Source organism: Vitis vinifera, chromosome 12 (genome assembly GCF_030704535.1).
Source record: "Vitis vinifera cultivar Pinot Noir 40024 chromosome 12, ASM3070453v1".
Taxonomy (NCBI): domain Eukaryota; kingdom Viridiplantae; phylum Streptophyta; class Magnoliopsida; order Vitales; family Vitaceae; genus Vitis; species Vitis vinifera.
In genome coordinates this window covers 21692276-21713231 of record NC_081816.1, presented here as the reverse complement: position 1 = coordinate 21713231, position 20956 = coordinate 21692276, and the positions used below count along the sequence as shown (strand labels likewise).

Genomic DNA, 20956 nt, shown 5'->3' with positions numbered 1-20956 from the left:
CTTGCAAACAAATCAACAAAGAAGTAGTCTTGACCTCCCCTCTTTTATTCAAAAAGCTTGATTAGAAACCCCTTTTGATCGCTCACAAAATGTCTTTTTGGTATTCTTTTAGAACTAACAAAGTAGCAAAACAAGAGGAGACTAGGAAACTTGGATTCAACCAACCACCATAGTTACTCCCAACTAGAGTTAGCAATGAAATGAATTTTCTATTACCCAAGAATTTATTTACCTTAATAAACATTGTATTCTTATTGTCACTAAACTAAATCAAATTAAGAGCCAGCAAATACATTGTATTTTCTTGTGAAACCCACCTCTCTACAACAAATCTCTCCCCACCAATAATAGAAAAAAAAACCGAAGTAAGAAAGAAAACCCAAGATTTGAATTGAAACATTCATCCTTCTGTTATAAAACCAAATTTCTTCTAAAATCATCTTCTTTGTGTAACTCAAACACTTCACTCTTCATGCTCAGCAACTCCTTTCTTTTTTTCTTTTTTTTCCTTTTTTTCAAAATAGAAACAAACATCTTCATTCATCAATCAATTGATAAATACAAGGACAAGCAACCTTCAAAGATGTACAAAGTTTGGCTAGAAAGTAACCAAGTACCTAGATCCACAAAAACTAGCCCAACCCCAAAAGGAGAAAACCAACATAAATATAGTAGAGAAACATTAGAAATTCAAGGTGGAAGGAGATCTCCAACAAAGGAGGCCAAATGCTTGGCTCCTTGGTAGGCTAATTAATCTCCAACTTGGTTATCTGAACAAGGAACCTAAGAGAAGGAACAACCCAACTCACTAATAACATCTATGATTTTATGCATCTAGTTGTCAAACTTTCAGAAGCCTCTTTCTCTACTAGTCACCCAAGATACAATAGCAAAATCTCCCTCTATAGTTAGATTGGATAGGCATAAAGCTTTGGCTTGTAGCAAAACCCTTGATAATGTCAATATCTCCACATTGATAGTCAACCCTAATTCTGTATGTTGAGATTAAGCTCTGAATATTGTACCAAAATAATTTCTAATGAGACCTCCAATACCTATCTAATCAAGGCTATCCAAAGAACATTCATTAAAATTTAACTTTATCGGACCCACTAAAAAGGGTAAACAATCAATCATAAATTTCTTCTTTAACCTATTTGAATATCAAGCACTCTTCCAATCTAGCATTAAAAGAGACAAAGGAATATCCGCAAGAGGCTTAGTGACCAAGGCCCATAGGGCGGGGAAAAAAACAAATCAAGTTCCAGATGGCATCATAAAATCCCCATTTATCCTAAAAAATTTGTGCATTCCTCTCCAACCATATCAAAGAATAAAGCAACCACTTACCAAAGACTCTTCCCTTTTGGTAAGCTTCCAAATCTCTTAAAGGACATTCCTAACATCCCTACTATGCCTCTAGGAGAAACCCATTTAAGATTGGACAAGCAGACCAATCCATGCCAAAATACTAATGCAATGGGACAATGAAGAAAAAGATGATCGGCTGATTCACAACTCTTCAACCACCATCTTCCAGTAGCCAATTTTTACAATTTGTAATCAACCCAAATATTGATAAATCTTGCATGGAGCACTAAAATAGAAAGGTCCATCTTTTTGCCAATAACGGTTTTCCCTATAGGGAATCAAACTTGGAACCTACCACATCTTCACCTCAATCCTTCACCACTTGAGCCAAGCCTCAAGTGTAAAATAGAAAATTCATCAAACAAGAACTATTGGATCTAGGTCATTTCTAGCAATCAGCTTAAAATTCCAAGTAATAAGTTTCAAATTCAAGCGGAGCATAATACAAGCATGCTATGAAGCACTTCAAATATAAGACCATTAGACTCGAACTGTTTTTGGTGACAAGGATAAACACATAAAACTAGCAAAGACCATTAGAAATGTGATCAAGTTGAGAGAACAAATATTATATTCCCTCTAGTATAAGAATAAATATGTGACTATCAATTGTTGAAATTGGTGTCAATTTTTATGCAGTAGATTCTATATTCTAATAGCCACTCAACCTAGCTTCCACTAATAAATTAGATGAAAAGGCATATTCTTGGAACAAACATAAAGCTATACTTCCATATCCAAAAGAAGGATGTTATTATAAGTAAGACATATAAGAGTTACGTACCTCACACCCATTTCTTTGTTGGTACAAGGTCTCTGTGTCAATAAGGAGAAAAGAAAATTTGAACCCAAGAACTTATTTGGGCTTAAGAAATTATCGTGTGCATTGGCATGTTGAGACCAATTAACTTTAGGGCATTTTTCATCAGACTTAAAACCTTCACCCAAATTGCTACCACTGCACATAAACCACAAATACTTAACCAGTCAAGATAGGGAAAACAAAAGAATGAAATTTAAAAACAAAACTAAATAACAAATCAAAATCAGATAGTTACTCTCTTACCTCATGTGCTTTTCCTTTGTCATTTGTTAACATATTTGCTTAACTCCTACCCTACAAAAGTACAAAGTAAAAGGAAATGAAGGAAAAATCTTTCCTTATAAATGGTGCATAAGCTAAACTAGACAGTTGTTGCTCCATGTCAGAGCAATTCTACAAAAGTAACCCTTAGTCCATTCAAGTATATATTTTGATTCTGCTGAATGCAATAAATGCCAAACAAAAATTGTAGGAATGGATATTACATCTCATGGTTCCATCATGAAACTCCTATGCAAGCTATGGGAATTTATCTGTATTAATAGGATGCTTCTCGACAGTTTATATCCACAGAGGTCATCTAATCTTTTTACAAGCTAAACAATGCTGTCCTGTTCAACAGAACACATAAAACTACAATATTCACATTGTAAAAAAATTTACAACTTTTTTGAGAAACAGACATTGATTTCATTGATTTTTATTTCCTTCAAAGTTTCTACAGGAATCAGAGTTAAAGATGTACTCACCCTTTTGTAATACACTTTATATCATATATGCCCAAACACACATCTCTTGTGGGCCTATCAAATAAAAATGTTTCTAACAGTTATGTTGTGCCCAAAGAAAATACTCCATATGTACTGGATTCCTGCTAGAGTGCCTGTTACACTTTATCTTTGAAGCTTCATCTCTCACCTTCACACCAGAAGCTGGAGTGTTTCACATTAACAAGACAAACCAGACCTGATAATGTCCCTCTCCATCGCAATCTCACTTTTTTCCCCACATCTTTCTGCAAAGCTAGAGTAAACATACAAAGACCTATGTCTCTGTATCTATGTGCCAGCATTGATGTTATTGAGATAACTCAAATTTAGTTACAGGATTGTTCAGATATTTATTTGGTATCAACACAATTCAAGCCCTAAATCTAAAAATGATAATTCGCTTTTCAAACTTCTCTTATGATTAACATTAGACCAAATGGCTGTGTTAATGGAATGGCATTGGTGGAACAAGCAAACATACTAATAATCTTGAAGAGAAGTATGAAGAATGCAAAGACCCAAACAAGCTTACTCAATGTGTCAAGCTATAAAATAAGATAAAATGCACCTGACAAACAGCAAATGTCAAATGGAAAACCGCAAGAGAGGCAAGGAAATATCACAAGATTCAGAACAGATTGAGCATTAAGAAGTCACAACAGTCCAATAAAAGTTTAATCCAAGGTAACAGCACATCAGCATCAATTAATCATCACAAATTTTGAACTTAATAGTAGAGACAATCACTTTTATCAGGTAGACGATTAAACACTTGAGGATTCAGGAAGCATAGCCAACTAGGAGCAATTAGAATGATATATCTCACTTTCTACCCCAAAGCATGATGTTGGACTCATGTAGTATCTTTAACCAACTCCAGAGACATCAACTCCTCCCATCATAAACTGAACACTTGATCAGTATCATAGGAAAGCCAAACCTCGTGTTTCATGAATTTTGAGTAATCTAGCATCCGATTTTGACTTCTTGTATTCTGATTTATTTTCCAAGAAAGTCATTAATCCATATAAGAATGAACTTTGAAGAATGCAAGAATCCTAAGAAGCAGAGTTTAACTCCATCAAAGCATAAGACAAACAACTGCATTCAAAAAAGAAATTGGAAGAAAGATACTAATTTACTGAATAACAATAGTCCCCTGCAACCAACCAATTTTGCAATAACTCATAACTGATTAAACTTGGGCTCCTAGGAGGACTGAATTTCAACATAGAGAAAAAAGGTTCACAATAAACAGGCATTTTGCAGAAGTTTTTGACAAACAGTTTATGAAACTCTCCTTCAAGAACAAAAATATTTTTTATTATTTTCCCACGCTTTCTCAGAAAAGCACAAGCAACCGACTCCAATTTCCCAAATACATATATTCCATTTCCTGTTAATTAAATTGAAAAATCAGTTATTTTGTATTCTTTTCTCACACTTGCACGGCAACCAAACAGAGCACAAGCAAATCACTCCAATCCCCCAAAATATACACATTCATTTCCCATTATTTAATTGAAAAATACTATATTTTGTATGCATTCCCCACAAGTCCCCAGCAACCATACCGAACACAAGAAAATCACTCCTAATACCCCAAAGTACACAAATCCCATTTCTCATTTATTAGATTGAAAGTCATTTTATTCTCCGTCCTTCTCCCACCATTTCTCACCAACCAAACAGAGCGCAAGAAAACAACCCCAACCCCCCAAAACACATGCACTCCATTTCACTAACACTTCATGAACAACCCCTGGATTTCCAATGGCAATGCTGGAAAAATGAAGAACAATAGAACCCTAAAAAAGTGAACAAACCGTCAAAAACATCCAAACATCACGTCATAAATCAATAACACTACAAAACATCCAGAAAAAAGAAACCCTAGAAACGATTCGGACAGTAGCTACAGAGATTGAAACTCCCAAAAATAATGAAATTTCACATCAATATATTTAAAAAAATAAAATATTAAAATAAAAACAAATTAAAATTTTTAAAAAAAAATGAGATCATCCTAATACGGTATGGCAATATGAGGTTGAAGAAATGAAGAAAAAAAACTAGAGAGAGAAAGAGAAACCTTGGGAGGTGTACGATTAGAAAAGCCCTGGGAGGTGTGCGGTTAGAAAAACCTTTGGAGTTGTACGATTGAAGTGTGGTTTACTGCTTTCATGGAAGAGAGGTGGAGGAATGTTAGAGAGAGAAGCTTCAAACTGGTAGATGGCGGGAGCCCCGGCACATTTCTGAACATTTTGTTTCGCAAGCAGTGATTAGGTCACAGCCGGGGATTATAGCAACTGTGACATAAGCGGGTTTGGCCCAACCCATTAATGAATTCGGCCCGAGCCCGCAGGCCAAGGCCTTGTATTTCAAGAAACAAGCTGAGGCCCAAAGTCATGGTGGGCTTTAGGTTTTAAACCTATTTTATTTTTATTTCAAATTTTTTTAAAACTTTTAAAATTTCTTGTTTTAGTGTTGCTGAGGTCTTGGCTGCTATTGGGAATGTGGGGATGATTGGCTTGTCATGAAACCCATTCTGGATTGGTATTATGGTCCTAGAATTGACAATCTTCTTGCACTTCTCATTGGTGGGATTCTCATTGCAATGCATACCGTTCTTTCAATGTCATTAGCAATGGTTTCCATTGTTTATCTTGGTAGAAGTCAACTATTTATTTGAAAGAAAAAAAATATATGCTTTGATGAAGGTTTATATCGTGGGACTCCCAAGAAGAATTTTGTAATTGAATTGATTTGAGTTTGACATTTTTTTGTAGTTTTGTATTTCATTTTGGGGTTTTTTTAGTTGTCTTAAAGCGGTTGTTGTAATTCCCTCAATGAACTTCCTAATTATGTGTAGAAATTATGATTTTGAGTTTATTCATTGTCTCGTCCTCATGTAATAGAAAATTTATTCTTTTTTCTTTTATATCAATACGCTTCATAAAGTTTTTCCCTTCTAGAGTTTCTAACGAGCAAGAAATTGTTGAGTTGTGTGAAGTGTAATTTCAATGTTGGGAGAATTCTTATAGCGTTACTACTAAATAGTTAGGAGCCCATGAAAGAATTGATTAGTAATTCTACAATGAGCTCGAAATTAAAGTTTAATGGTGTTAAAGATCAAATTCTGGATGAGGAAGTTTGTCAGAAAAATTTGAGTAAAGCGATAATATCAAACTCTACCCTAAATTTTGGGATTAAGGGCTGAAGTTATGAAATGAATTCTAATTAGGGTAATGGTTGATCGAATTCAAAGAATAAATGAGCTAATTCCAAGTCTTGGCAAAATGTGGAATGTTGGAATTATGGATTGTCTAGTCACATAAAAAAGAATTGTCAATCATTGAAAAATGATGAGAACAAAAAAGACTCTACCAATGTTGCGATTGAGGAGGTATTGTTGGAAATCCAAAATTACTCCATTCCTTGGCCTTAGATTACATAAGGGGCATGCATTTATCTTAGACTACTTTAGATCTACCATAGAAAGAACTAGTGGTCATAAAAACCATAAAATACTAGATCTAGAGGTTGGAACTCAAACCTATAATCTAGATGTTCCCAGATCAATTCCAAGTCAAAGAAGTCATCAAGGAAGATTATGAAACCGTACTTAGAGAACACTATGGGGCTCGTCTACCCAATGTTTTTCCACATGATCTCTCCCTCCATGGATGTTTGATACGAGAGAATGGTGGGCTTCTCTCTCTCCTTGAGGGTGGCTAGGGTTCTTCTTTTTGGAATCTCAAAAAATTAAATAGGAATAATGAAGCCCTAATTCCTAAGAAGGGTTTATATAGGCTTCCTTGTGGGCTTAAGTAACTTGAGTCCAAATTAGGTTTGGGTCACCTAATTTAGGCCACTTAGGTCCTAATTAATTAATTAGCCTTACTAGGCTATGATTAATTAATTAGTCAATTCCATAAAGTTAATTCATAAGATTTAATATAACCTTATGTTTTTACCAAAATGCTCTTGTGCATACTTATAAATTGCATACCCAAAATACCTTAAAAACATGTATCACCATGAATTAAGAGCTTAAACAAGGACCACTAGGACCTATATAAAAAGATTAGTCGCCTAGAATCAAATTCTAAAGTTGATTTAACTTTCCACTAAAGAGAGTCAACTACACCTTAGTATCCTATGAAATTACAATGAATTAAAGCTCAAATTCGCGACTTACTATTCATAGCATGCAGATTCCACATAAACTAATGTCCATAATCTAATAAGGTAGTGTTATTAACCCATCAAGATTACCTCTCAAATCCTAAAGTTATAAATCCTCCTATTATATGGGCAATTAACATACTCTAACTCCAATGAACATATGTCAAATTTTCACTAAAGGAAATATCATGGTCATAGTCTTCTAGAACATATGTCCTTTGGATCACCCAAAAGTACATATTATCTCAATCCTATGAAATATCATGGTGTCTCTATTGGGAATACTTATTACCAATGTTTTCAGAACCGGATCGGTCATTGAACCGAAAAAGTTACCGGTTCACGGTTCACTGGTTGGACTAATGGTCGAATTGCGGTCGAACCGGTGATGTCATAAATATATAATTTATATTTTATTAAAATTAAAATAATTTTAAGCAATTTATATGATATTAAAATTATAGCATTTCATTTTTTATGTATTTGATATGTCTATTAAATGATAAACATAAATATAAATGTATTAATAAATCAAATTTTATTAAATAAAATATGTTTAATATTTACATATGAGAAGAAAATTATAACATTTAATTTTATTTACATATCTATGCATTTTATTATTTTAAAATTTTAAAAAATATATTAATTAATTTATATTTTCATATTTATTGTTAATAATTATTATAAAAATAATCATGAATACAAATATTTATATTTGTTTAAATGTTTTATATTATAAAATTTTGCAAACAACATTAATATAAAACATTGTTACCTATATGTATCAAAGGAGTCGTGCAACATAATGGTTAACATCACTCTTTTGTAAACCTTTGAACTAAGGTTTAAGTCCTCACAACACAACACATTTGCATTTATTATTTTTTATAACCAAATCCCACATCGGAAACTCACAAATATAATGAGTTCCATAAATAGCCCACACGTTGAAGAAACAAGTGAGTTGCTCAATGGGCTGGCTAGTAGGTGGGCTGCTTGTAGGCTTGGCTGGCTGGTGGCAGGAAGGCTGCTGTAGGGCCAATGCCTCACATGTGTTTTGGTCAATCCACATGTTGACCGGCTCACAGAGAACCAGATGGTTCGTTTGGTTCGACGGTTCAACTGTTGGTCCGTCCGATTCGATGCCAGTCCAAAGCCCTTTACGGTTCAAAAGCTGAAACAGACCGAATCAGGGTCCGATCGACGGTTCAATTGACTAGTCCGGTCCGATTTTTAAATCATTGCTTATTACTATCAACTTCCATCAATAGCAACCCAATCCATAGGGATATATGACCACTTTAGGATTTCACCCATAGGTCAAAAGCCTCCTGTTAATTTTAGCATGAACTCAATATCCCCTTAAGGTTGCAAATCCATGCAATATATAGTATCTTAGTGAATCAAGACAATTTGATAAGCTTATATCATGATTAACCATAGGTCATATCTAATGTGTAACCTTACACACTAATACACTCACCATGAAAAAACTATCCCAATAGCTAAGACAAGTCATACCTTCAATTATGAGGTAGTGCATTATAATCTGCGTTAGATTGCCTGAATCTATGAAACGACCATGAACAACTTATTATCTTGAAACAAACTCATAACTTGTATTCCCTATAAAACTCTTAATGCACTCAAGTCATGTACAATGTAAGTGATATGTGTTGAATGTTCTAATCAATATCAATGCATAAAAGGGATAGAAAATGGACAATAAAGTCTATCTTTATTATGACATATGTTGCTTTTAGGGGATAAATCCCAACTAACTCCCTCTAGTCCAAAAAGCAAACTGGTCGCTAGGAAAAAAAAATATATGTTTTACAGCCATATCACCTATTTGTACTGTCTCACAAAAAAAAATAAAAAATAGCACTTCCTTTCTATGCATTTTCTCTTGCAATAAGACTTTGGTTCTTTAGACTATGCCACTATCCTATTGTTATCACATAATAACATCTTGGATGATATAACCAAGGGAACTACCCTTAAGTCAAAAGGCTTTCTTTGTTGCTTCAAAAGGTAATATATGCTTGACATCAGCCTAAAGCTCCAATCCTGGATTGGATTAATAGCTACTCACTATTCTTACATACAAAACAAATATCCAGTTTAGCACATAACATTGCATGCATAAGGCTACCAATTGTAAAGGCATAGAGTATTTCTTTAATGTGATTTCTTTCCTCAGATGTCCAAGGACATTAATCCTATTAAAGGCAACTCCGAACTGAAGGGTAACAAACTCTTTTTGAAGTCCTGCATCATGCACTTGATCAAATGTTCTTCAATGTAGGTACGATACCACAATTTTCCTATTCTTGCAGTCTCAAAAGACCTTAATCCTAATAATACATTACGTCCCTTCTAAATTTTCATCTAGAATTGAGTAGACAACCATATCTTGAATGATGACAATGTCCTTATATCAGTCCAAATAAGTAGATTGTCATCCACCTATAAGATCTTATAGCACTACCACACTTCCTGCACCTTCTTATACATACAAAGTCCTTTGCTATGAAAATGACTAGTTGTATCATATAGATACTAACATCGAGATTACCATTCTAGAATGCTATCTTGATATCCAATTGTTATATCTCATAAATGAGATGCATTGTAATGGATACGAGCATTTTGATGGATTTGAGTATGGCTATTAGTGAAAAGGTTTTTCATAGTCAAAACAATGTTTCTAATTATAATCTTTTACTACACTTTAACCACATAAAACTCAAATTTTCCATCGATCTATGTATGCATTCCTCTTGTAGACCAAACTAACATCTATGGGTTTCATCCCCTTAGGTGTTTCTACAAGAACCTAAACTATGTTAGAATACAAAGATTCTAACTATTTCTTCATAGCTCTTTACCATAAATGAGCACCAACACCACTCACCACTTCATCATAATTTGTGGGAACCTTCTACTATGATGAGGTATGGGTGTACTAAAAGTCATAGGAATGGTATGCCTCTAAAACTTTAAATCCATAATGTCTTGTGCAATGTGGGACTTGTTGGGATTGAGCCCTATAAAGCATGACATGATATAACAAACTAATATACATTTATAAATTTTATTTATTCACGTTTCTTGGTTTTCCTTTATCCTATTTGCGTTTCAATTAGATTTTTGAGCACACATGCTCATATATCTTACATTGTACATGACTTGAGTGTATTAGGAGTTGCATAAAGGATACGAATCATAGGTTATTTATAAGTAGATAAATTGTTCATAATCAATTCATGGATTTGGGTAATATTCTAATAAATTGTCTTAGTTATTTTGATGAGTTTCTCATGGTAAGTACATATTATGTGTGGTTATACATTGAACAAGACCTATATTGAATTATGAAGCTATCAATTGTCATGATTCACCAAGTTACTATACTACATGGACTCTCAACCTTGAAAGGATATTGAGTCAATGCCAAATTCAATAAAAGGCTTTGACATATGGGTGAAACTCTAAGATGGTTAAATATCCTTATGGATCGAGTCATTGTTGATGGAGGTTGATAGCAACAAGTGACTCATGCCCAATTGGTGTCTCAGCTGATTTGTGTTCAGCTGGTGCTCCTTGATTGAGGAAGTGATCAACAAAATTTATACCTATAACACCATACACTAGGGTAGCAAATACAAAGCTACTATAGTATAGTGGCTCTAAGGATCGTTCACTGGGAATGATTTGCAAGCAATCAAGGATACCAATTCCAAGTGAATTGGTTTTGTTTCATTTCACGGTTAGCTTAAGGAATAAAACACAAACTTTGATTTGTAAAGGTTGAGACTTAAACTAACTAACTTAACATAAGTTTGGAATAATTTAGGAAGAAAAGCATTCCTTGGAGATTTAGGTTCACTGGGGTGGTTCCTCATACAAAAGACATAGCTCCGGTCAGATGGTTCATTTCCTCGCATTAGAGATTCAACTTATAGTCAATTCTCTAACCGGTGATGTACAGAGACTCCTTCAATTAGATTTCACTTTAATTCTCTCACTGATACAACTTGCAATGGTTCATGCCTCTCACGAGCACTTACCATTCAAGGTGATCTTTAACCTTGGACTTCCCTTCACAAACTCGCAAGAGATAACTAATGGATGTCTCCTAGGAGTCCAAAAGCTTACCAAGTGTTGGTAATTCCAGAAAATCCTACCTTGAAGTCACCTACCAAAGGCTCGCAAGGGGTAAACTAGTGCATTTCCACGGTTGGAAATCACTTGCCTTACCAAGTGTTGGCCTAGGTGACTCCAAGGAGTTTTAAGTTAACTAAAAACATTGAAATCACTAAAGGATTTCACTTCCTCTTCATTACTAGCTAAAACCACAGAGCTTTGCATTTTTGCACTTGGAACCTTCCCCGGCAACCTTAGCTCCAAGGAATTGGAGGTTTAGTTACTCATTCTCTGGGGAAAACTCCTCAGAGAATTCATAACTAAGAAATAAAATGAAAAAATACAAAGTGAGAAGGTAAGGCAGTAGAAAGAAAAGACCTTTACTTGCTTACCAAACTTTTACAGAAGGAACTCCTCTCTGAGAACAGGCTCCCGAGAGGTATTTATATCAAAGCAATATAAAACTAATTCTTACACTGATATTTGGTCTTTTTACTAACTTAAAAACTAAGGAATCATGTAATTGGTGGTTTACAAGGAGTATTTTGGAATTTAGACAACAAAAATCTAATGGAAAATATCTCCCAATGTCGGTAGCAAGCTTCGGGAGGCTTCCGGAGCCATTTCGCAGGAGAAAAGTGGTGCCTGCGAAATTTCGCAGACACCCAAGAGGGCTGCGAAATTATTTCGCAACACCAAGCTATCTTCACCAGGCTGCAAAGTTGGCTTCCATCTTGAGGTTTCCAGCTCCCTTCTCGCGGCATGGTTCGTGCATCGTCAGAAGGAGAAACACCTTACTGTACAAAAGTGCTGCGAAATTCTCGCAACACATGGCTGATTCCGCAACACTTTAGAGTGACTGGCTTGTAATGGCTGCAACTTCTTCGTTTCAACTCCGAATCGCGTACCGTTTAAAGCATTGGATTGTTGACTTCCTGATCTTTGAAATGGTATATAGCATGCATCATTTGGACTTCAGAAAGTGCTCCAAAAGTGGCTGCTACGACTGTCATCAAGAATAGGCTTCATGACAGATTCTCTTTGCTTTTTCTCCTTGCAATCCGGATTCACTCTTGGCAATTGAATTCTAAGCTTTGCCCAAGATTCCTCATAGCTCTCCTCATTCTTGACTTGCTTTGGTGATCAATATACTATCAAAAACACCAAAACTTGCACAAAGTGATCAAAATTGCTTTAAAGGATCCTTAACATGCCAATTGAGTTAAAAGGCCTAAACTACTACTCAAAAGTGTTAAAAAGGATTAATTAAAGGCTATCAAATAGCACTTTTTGAGTAGTAATCAACAAGTATTCTCAATAGAGGCACAATGATATCCAACATACTCAATGGCATATGAATTTTATTTTTTCACAAAATCAAAAGACATTTATATTATAAATATATGTGATGCAACATTTAATGTATATATCATTAACCTTCTTATATTCATGTAGTGGATAACTATAAACTAAAATTTGACTTAAGTTGTATTTGGTTGGTTAGATGAGATATGCTTATCTTAAAATATCACTTTCAGGGGATATGACATCTTTATCTTAACCATATCATGCACACACATAAGTAAACAATAAAGAAAAACATGAGATTTTTAACATGGTTTGGTGATTAATGTAATCTTTACATCCATGGAGTGCATTAACACTCAATAATTCATTAATCAAAAGAGACAAAGGATTATAATGGTGAAGCTTTTGAAAAAACCCTCAATTGTAGTCACACTCTCCAAAAAAACCTTAAAATATAAAAGGGTTAAAAATATAATAGAGCACACTCATCATTCATCATATATATATATCTCCATGAGGCACTATCCCCTTTAACTCCCGTGAATTGACCATGCAACTTGAACCTCATGAGCTAATCGGGAAGCTCAACCCCTAGCATACCAAGTGAAGTAGAATAAAACTAATTTAGGCTTTACAATCTATGCTTTGAACATTATATTCGTTGAGATATATCATGTCATACTTATGTATAGTTTATAAAAAGAATAAACAATGAAATGGAAAACATAATGCATTTCAACATTCATATTGTTTAGAATAAAAATTTTGTTGTTGCTATAACAAATGCCACCTCAATAGCTCACATACCTATACTATTCACAAGATCAAACCCTTGAAATTCTCATTTTTTATTTTTATTTTTTATATATACTTATTTTTTCCTTTACAACATCTCATGAAATCGCATAAATAGGAACTATGATTTCTTCATTGCAAGGGGGAACCTCAGGCCTTGATTGACAAGTGTTTTGCTTGCCAGACAAAACAACCTTCATGGCCAGCAAGCAAAATATGGAAAAATACCTCATGTTGATATCATTAAGCAACTTTGAACTCTTTCTGGTTAGTTCCCATATATTTTTGGTAGGTATAGACAAAAGCTTATTCTTCTTGACTATAAAGCTTATCAACTCAGGAAACAATTGCAGTTAGTGATATTTGTAGACCCTTTCTCATTTCTCTTTCTTGTTCCATTTTGTGTTGTTGTAGTTGGTACAATCTAAAGTATAGTAGTATACTTTGGTATAAATGGGTCTTGGTTCCTAGTGCACGACCAACAATGTTTTTTTCGACTAACTTACTTCGAGCGAACGACGAACGTATCTGTAATAAGATGTGTCCAGATGGTTTTTATTTGGCACACTATTTCAAAACTTAAGTTAGTTTTTGAAAGAAATGAGTTATGCCTTTTTTTAAGGAGCTTCATTCACACTTGAAATTGATGTCTAGTGACATTTTATTCTAGCAGAGTTGTAACATTTTATGTGGTTTTTTAATGCTTTAAATGTCAATAATTGACCTTGCGAATAACAACTTTTGGGCTTGAAGTTAGGCGTTTATATTCATGATTACTCCTGACATAACGATTCAGTACATTTATTGCTTGCATAATAAATATGGACACTACTTGGATATCTTTTTGTTCGTCTAACATCTGGATGATAAATGGATTTATACTTATATGGATGTAGGGTCCCACAATTTCCCCAAAAATTTTCTATCAGATCCGTCTAATCACTAGATGGGCTGCTAGAAAGAATTTAATTTAGACTTGCTTGTTGAAAAAGTTTTCAAATTTCATTTTTTGGTGCCAAAGGAACACATGTCTGATACGCAGGATTCAAGGCGACACATGAAAAAACAAGAGATTACTAATGATATCTATGTTATTCATTTTGATGGCAAAGCATAGCGTGATGAGGAAGTTCTTACTTTTAAGTAATGTGCTTGTGCCGTTTCGCTTTTCCTTTTGCTCATACTTTAAGTAATTGGACTTATGTCATTTGGTTTTGTCTTTTCATTTTTTCGCATTTTGTTTACACTTTAGGCAATTGGACTTGTACCGTTTGGCTTTGTCCTTCCGTTTTTAATGGTCATTTAGGTGCTTGTTAGCACATAGCCGGCTTTGGCTTTGGTCTTCATTTTTTAGTGATTTAGTTAGGTGCTCATAAGCACATAGCCGAATTCAGCTTTTTTATTCTACTTTTAGCACCTTAGTTAGGCACTTGTAAGCACATAACCGGATTCGACTTTGTTTTTCCGCTTTTAACAATTTAGTTAAGTGCATGTGAGCATGTACCTGGAGTTGACTTTGTTCTTCCATTTTTAGCGATTTAGTTAGGTGTTTATAAGCACGTAGCTAGATTCAACTTTATTCTTCCTCTTTTAGTGGTTTAGTTAGGTTCTTATAACCAGGTAGCCAAATTCGGTTTTGTTCATCCACTTTTAGTGGTTTAGTTAGGTGCATGTGAGCACGTAGTTGAATTCAACTTTATTCTTCCTCTTTTAGCGGTTTAGTTAGATGCTTGTAAGCACGTAGCTGGCTTTGTGTTGGCTTTGAGGTCATTGGACTAGGTTTGTGGTGGCTCATTCGGCTCACACAATGTCCAGAGGCTATCTGCGCCCGTAACTCTTTGTTTTCCTAGTTCAATTGCTTTGCATGCTGAAGTAGGGATTGCATGCCCTGTTCATACTGTTCCTGCTTTCTCTCCATTTTGGCCTGCCACGCATGGAATTGATCATCCATATTTATCGAATGGGATATGTTTCAAGAGGTACGTTAGTCATTTGCACTTAAGGCTTTTTGTTCGTTTCTCATCAACGGTGCCAATTATTGATGCATGGCCAACAATGTTTTTTTCGGCTAGTTTCCTCCAAGTGAACGATGAGCGTACCTATTGATTACTACTCAAAAAGTGCTATTTGATAGCCTTTAATTAATCCTTTTTAACACTTTTGAGTAGTAGTTTAAGCCTTTTAACTCAATTGGCATGTTAAGGATCCTTTAAAGCAATTTTGATCACTTTGTGTAAGTTTTGGTGTTTTTGTTAGTATTTTGATCACCAAAGCAAGTCAAGACTAAGGAGAGCTATGAGGAATCTTGGGCAAAGCTTAGAATTCATTTGCCAAGAGTGAATCCGGATTGCAAGGAGAAAAAGCAAAGAGGATCAGTCATGGAGCATATTCTTGATGACAGTCGTAGCAGCCACTTTTGGAGCACTTTCTGAAATCCAAATGATGCATGCTATATACCATTTCAAAGCTCAGGAAGTCAACAATCCAATGCTTCAAACGGTGCATGATTCGGAGTTGAAACGAAGAAGTTGCAGCCATTACAAGTCAATCACTCTAAAGTGTTGCGGAATCAGCCTTTTGTTGCGAGAATTTCGCAGCACTTTTGTACAGTAAGGTGTTTCTCCTTCTGACGATGCACGAACCATGCCGCGAGAGGGAAGCTAGGAACTTCAAGATGGAAGCCAACTTTGCAGCCTGGTGAAGATAGCTCGGTCTTGCGAAATGATTTCGCAGCCCTCTTGGGTGTCTGCGAAATTTCGCAGCCCTCTTGGGTGTCTGCGAAATTTCGCAGACACCATTTTTTCTCCTGCGAAATGGCTCCTGAAGCCTCCCGAAGCTTGCTACCGACATTGGGAGATATTTTCCATTAGATTTTTGTTGTCTAAATCCCAAAATACTCCTTGTAAACCACCAATTACATGATTCCTTAGTTTTTAAGTTAGTAAAAAGACCAAATATCTTTGTAACAATTAATTATATATTGGTTTGATATATATACCTCTCGGGAGCCTGTTCTCAGGGAGGAGTTCCTTCTGTAAACGTTTGGTAAGCAAGTAAAGTCTATTTTCTTTCTACTGCCTTACCTTCTCACTTTGTATTTTCATTTTATTTCTAAGTTATGAATTCTCTGAGGAGTTTTCCCCAGAGAATGAGTAACTAAACCTCCAATTCCTTGGAGCTAAGGTTGCCGGGGAAGGTTCCAAGTGCAAAAATGCAAAAGCTCTGTGGTTTTAGCTAGTAATGAAGAGGAAGTGAAATCCTTTAGCGATTTCAATGTTTTTAGTTAACTTAAAACACCTTGGAGTCACCTAGGCCAACACTTGGTAAGGCAAGTGATTTCCAACCGTGGAAATGCACTAGTTTACCCCTTGCGAGCCTCTGGTAGGTGTCTTCAAGGTAGGATTTTCTGGAATTACCAACACTTGGTAAGCTTTTGGACTCCTAGGAGACATCCATTAGTTATCTCTTGCGAGTTTGTGAAGGGAAGTCCAAGGTTAAAGATCACCTTGAATGGTAAGTGCTCGTGAGAGGCATGAACCATTGCAAGTTGCATCAGTGAGAGAATTAAAGTGAAATCTAATTGAAGGAGTCTCTGTACATCACCGGTTAGAGAATTGACTCTAAGTTGAATCTCTAATGTGAGGAAATGAACCATCTGACCGGAGCCGTGTCTTTTGCATGAGGAACCACCCCAGTGAACCTAAATCTCCAAGGAATGCTTTTCTTCCTAAATTATTCCAAACTTCTGTTAAGATAGTTAGTTTAAGTTTCAACCTTTACCAATCAAAATTTGTGTTTTACTTCTTAAGCTAACCGTGAAATGAAACAAGACCAATTCACTTGGAATTGGTATCCTTGATTGCTTGTTAATCATTCCTGGTGAACGATCCTAGAGCCACTATACTATAGTAGCTTTGTATTTGCTACCCTAGTGTATGGTGTTATAGGTATAAATTTTGTTGATCACTTCCTCAATCAAGGAGCACCAGCTGAACACAAATCAGCTGAGACACCAATTGGGCATGAGTCACCTATAACAAGGTGTGTTCAAATAGTTTTTCCAGGCACACCTTTCTGAAGCTTAAGTAAGTTTTTGGAAGAAACGGGCTATGGCTTTTTTAGGGGAGCTAGTTTCGTTCATACATGAAATTGACGTTTGGTGGCCTTTTATTCTGACAAAGTTGTAACATTTTATGTGCCTTTTTAATATTTCAAATGCCAATAATTAGCCTTGCAAATAATAACTTTTGGGCTTGAAGTTATGTGTTTATATTCATGATTTCTCCTAACGTAACAGTTTAATACATTTATTACTTGCATAATGAATATGGATGCTACCCGGATATCTCTTTGTCCATATGATACTTGGACATGAAATGGATTTATAACTGGACATATGCGGGGTCCCACAATAATCAAATCAAAATCAACCTAACTCGACCTCCAACCCATCGTATTCAACCCAACATCATTTCTTTAAGTTCGAATTGATCAGGTTATAGAAATAACAAAATTTCAAGATAGTAATAAAAAAAAATTTATATATCTTCACTAAAAATGAAAAAAAATATATGACATAATATAACTTAATATTTAAAAAAAAAATCTAAAAAAAATGAACTTGAGTTGAAAAAAGCTTAACCCAAGCCCAACCCAAGTATTGAAAATGATTGTCCAATCTTACTCATATGTTGGATAGATCAGGCCAACCAGCCAAAGTTGCACTCCTAGTTGTGGTAAATTCTTTTTTTTTTCTTAAATACATTATTTTAATATGAGTTTTTATTAAATATGGTTAAAATTCATTTTTTTAAAATTCAAATGATTAAATTTTATTTCTTTACTATTTAACACATCATTATTATATTATAAAAATATACGACAAAATTATTTACCTTACTGTCAAAATATTAATCTTTTTAAATATTTGATTTCTTAAGAAATGCTATTTATATTATAAATATTTTCTAAAAACACAATCAAACTAAGTATGATTGCAACTACCGAAAAAAACTTTCTTTTATTTGTAAATAAATAATATGTTTGACAATGATTCTAAAAAATATTTCTAGCCCTTTTAACACTTAAATAATAAAAAATTTTAAATGTTAAAAATATTATAAATGTTTCTTAAAATCACTCTAAACGAGTTCCAAGAACATTTATATTACTAATATCTTTCCATAACACAAGTGATCAACATTCATCCTCCTGTTGTAAAAATATTCATTAGGCACAAACTTTCCCTCTTTGGTCCTCTTATCCTTTCCTCGCAATATCTCCACCTCTCATTTCTCTTATCCTTTCCCCCCATGTCGTAGGTCCTAGAAAAGATCTTCAGAATTGATCACCATATGCATTTCCCATCAACCTCAATTACCAAACTATTAACTTGACCAATATTTCATAATTCCCAGGAATTAACTCAGATGGATAGACACAATCATAGTCTCTACTTATTCAAACACTAAATAAAAATTAAACCCCTCTTGCCAATGATCATCAATCTTCTTCCCTAGCAGATGACTCCTTCTCTTTGGCTTCTTCCTTGGCCTTCAACATTGCTTCTTCCTTGGCCATCTCCAATGCCTGAACCAGGCTCTTCAAGCTTGTTTCGGCATCAGCCACACTTGTCTTAGGCATCAAATGCTCGGCAACATCAGCTGGGGTCACTCTACTTTCCCCCAACAGCCTCTCAATCGTGTCGAATAGGTGGTGGGAATCAAGCTCCAGATAGTTCCTAGCCAGCACCTTGAACGATTCAAAGCTGCAGTATGATAATTCGATGTGCTTGTCCATCCTTCCTCGCCGAATCAGAGCTGGGTCGAGCTTCTCCATGTAGTTTGTCGTGAACACTATCAGCCTTTCCCCCTTGCAGGCCGACCAAAGGCCGTCAATGAAGTTCAACAGCCCGGAGAGAGTCACCTTGCTGGTTTTCCCTTGATCAGAATCCCCTACCTTCGCTTGTTTTTTAATGGGGTCTTTCTCTTCTTCCTCAGCCGCCTCGTTCTCCTTCTTCGTCTTCCTCTGACCCGTCAAATCGAGGGAGCAGTCGATGTCCTCAATCACAATGATGGACTTGCTCGACGTCTGGATCAGCAGCTTCCTCAGCTCGGTGTTGTCCTTGACCGCCGTGAGTTCAAGATCATAGACGTCGTACTCCAACAGATTCGCCATGGCAGCAATCATGGTAGATTTTCCCGTCCCAGGAGGGCCATAAAGGAGGTAACCCCGCTTCCAAGCTTTCCCAATTCTTGCGTAGAAATCCTCTGCTTTGCTGAAAGAAACCAAGTCCTCGATAATCTCCCTCTTCTTATCAGCCTCCATGGCAAGGGTATGAAAAGTTGCAGGGTGATCAAATACCACATGGCTCCACATCGACCCATTATTGGTATAAAGCTTCCGCTGCCGGGTTCTGACATTAATCGCCTTCCCTTCCCTCAACACATGACTGAGGTACTCCTTGGTGATCAAATCCCGGTGTTTCTTGTGGAAAGTCAGCCGGTAGTACCTCTTCTCATCCGGCTGCCCATAGAAAGGGAAGGTCTGATTTCTGGCTGTGATGGTGCTTGAAGCCCACCACAGCTTGACTCCCTTAAACTCGTCTTCAACCTCCTCATGATCATCAATGGTGAGAACCAGTGACTGGTTGTTTTTGGCGGTGTCGGCCTTGAGGCGCTTGGCTTGGACGGCGGTATTGGAGCTGAGATAGGTTTCGATGGCGGTGTAGACTTCATTGCGCATGAAATGATCTCTGCCGTATTCAGGGACAGTGATTTGGATGTAAGGGTAGAAAAACTTCATCAATCTGTGGGAGTATTTTTCGAAATGGCGGCGAAGGTCGTGAGGGAAGTATTGCTGGAACATGGCCCAGATGAACATCAACGCCGCCATCACAGACCCCAAATCGCCCAGCATCTCCCCCATTTTCTTCCCTTGCCTTTGTCTTCACCCTGTCATCGCATTCTCAGGGGATGTGTTATATCTCCTTATATACACGCTCTGTTTGGGTGTCCAGAAAGGTTTGAGAATTTTATTTTTTATTTTTTATTTTTTCATATTTGGATGTCATAAAAAAATACTAGGCAACCGACAGAGAAAATTTTAAAAGATTTTCTTTTTAAATAACAGTGCAAGAAAAATATATTTTTTTAATGACTTAATTGTTTTTCCTCAATTCAATTAAACAATTTTTTTTTTGGTCATATTTTTCCTCTTCATTTGTTCTTAAAGCTTTTGAAACCAAACATAATTTAAAATAAAATAAAAGAAAATTGTTTTAGGTTATGTTTGGTTAAGGAAATGCGAGGCAAAGAAAATAGTAAAAAAAAAAAGGAAAAAAAAAAGTGAGGTTATGTTTGGTTTTGGAAAATATGAGGCAAAGAAAATAATAAAAAAAAGTGAAGAAAAATTAAAGAATAGAATTAAAATAAATATATTATTTTAAACTCATTTTACTTATTTTTTTATTATAAAGATTAAATAATTTAAAAATATATAAAATTTAATTATTTTTTTTTCATTTTTTTCTTATTGAAACCAAATATAA

At 35.4% G+C, this 20956-nt stretch overlaps 2 protein-coding genes across 4 annotated transcripts in view; both read right to left on the bottom strand.

The window, feature by feature from the left end:
• The window catches only part of LOC100245652 (ATP-dependent DNA helicase Q-like 4A), a 35869-nt gene extending 30627 nt beyond the window's left edge, over nucleotides 1-5242 (bottom strand). For 2 of the 3 annotated variants that reach the window (XM_019223771.2, XM_019223773.2), the window contains exons 1-3: nucleotides 5057-5242; nucleotides 2438-2488; nucleotides 2156-2329 (exon numbers count right to left, since the gene is read on the bottom strand). In XM_019223771.2, the coding sequence (XP_019079316.1) occupies nucleotides 2156-2329; nucleotides 2438-2460 (197 nt within the window). In that variant the 5' untranslated portion in view covers nucleotides 2461-2488; nucleotides 5057-5242. Of the gene's footprint in view, nucleotides 1-2155; nucleotides 2330-2437; nucleotides 2489-3790; nucleotides 3959-5056 lie in introns of all 3 variants that reach the window. The other variant, XM_019223772.2, reaches the window with a different exon arrangement.
• Nucleotides 5243-18533: 13291 nt separating this feature from the next.
• LOC100252443 (AAA-ATPase ASD, mitochondrial) lies at nucleotides 18534-20751 on the bottom strand. Its single transcript, XM_002267382.5, has one exon. It carries the CDS (start codon nucleotides 20332-20334, stop codon nucleotides 18910-18912), a length of 1425 nt encoding a protein of 474 aa, XP_002267418.2. The 5' UTR covers nucleotides 20335-20751; the 3' UTR covers nucleotides 18534-18909.
• Nucleotides 20752-20956: the final 205 nt, after the last annotated feature.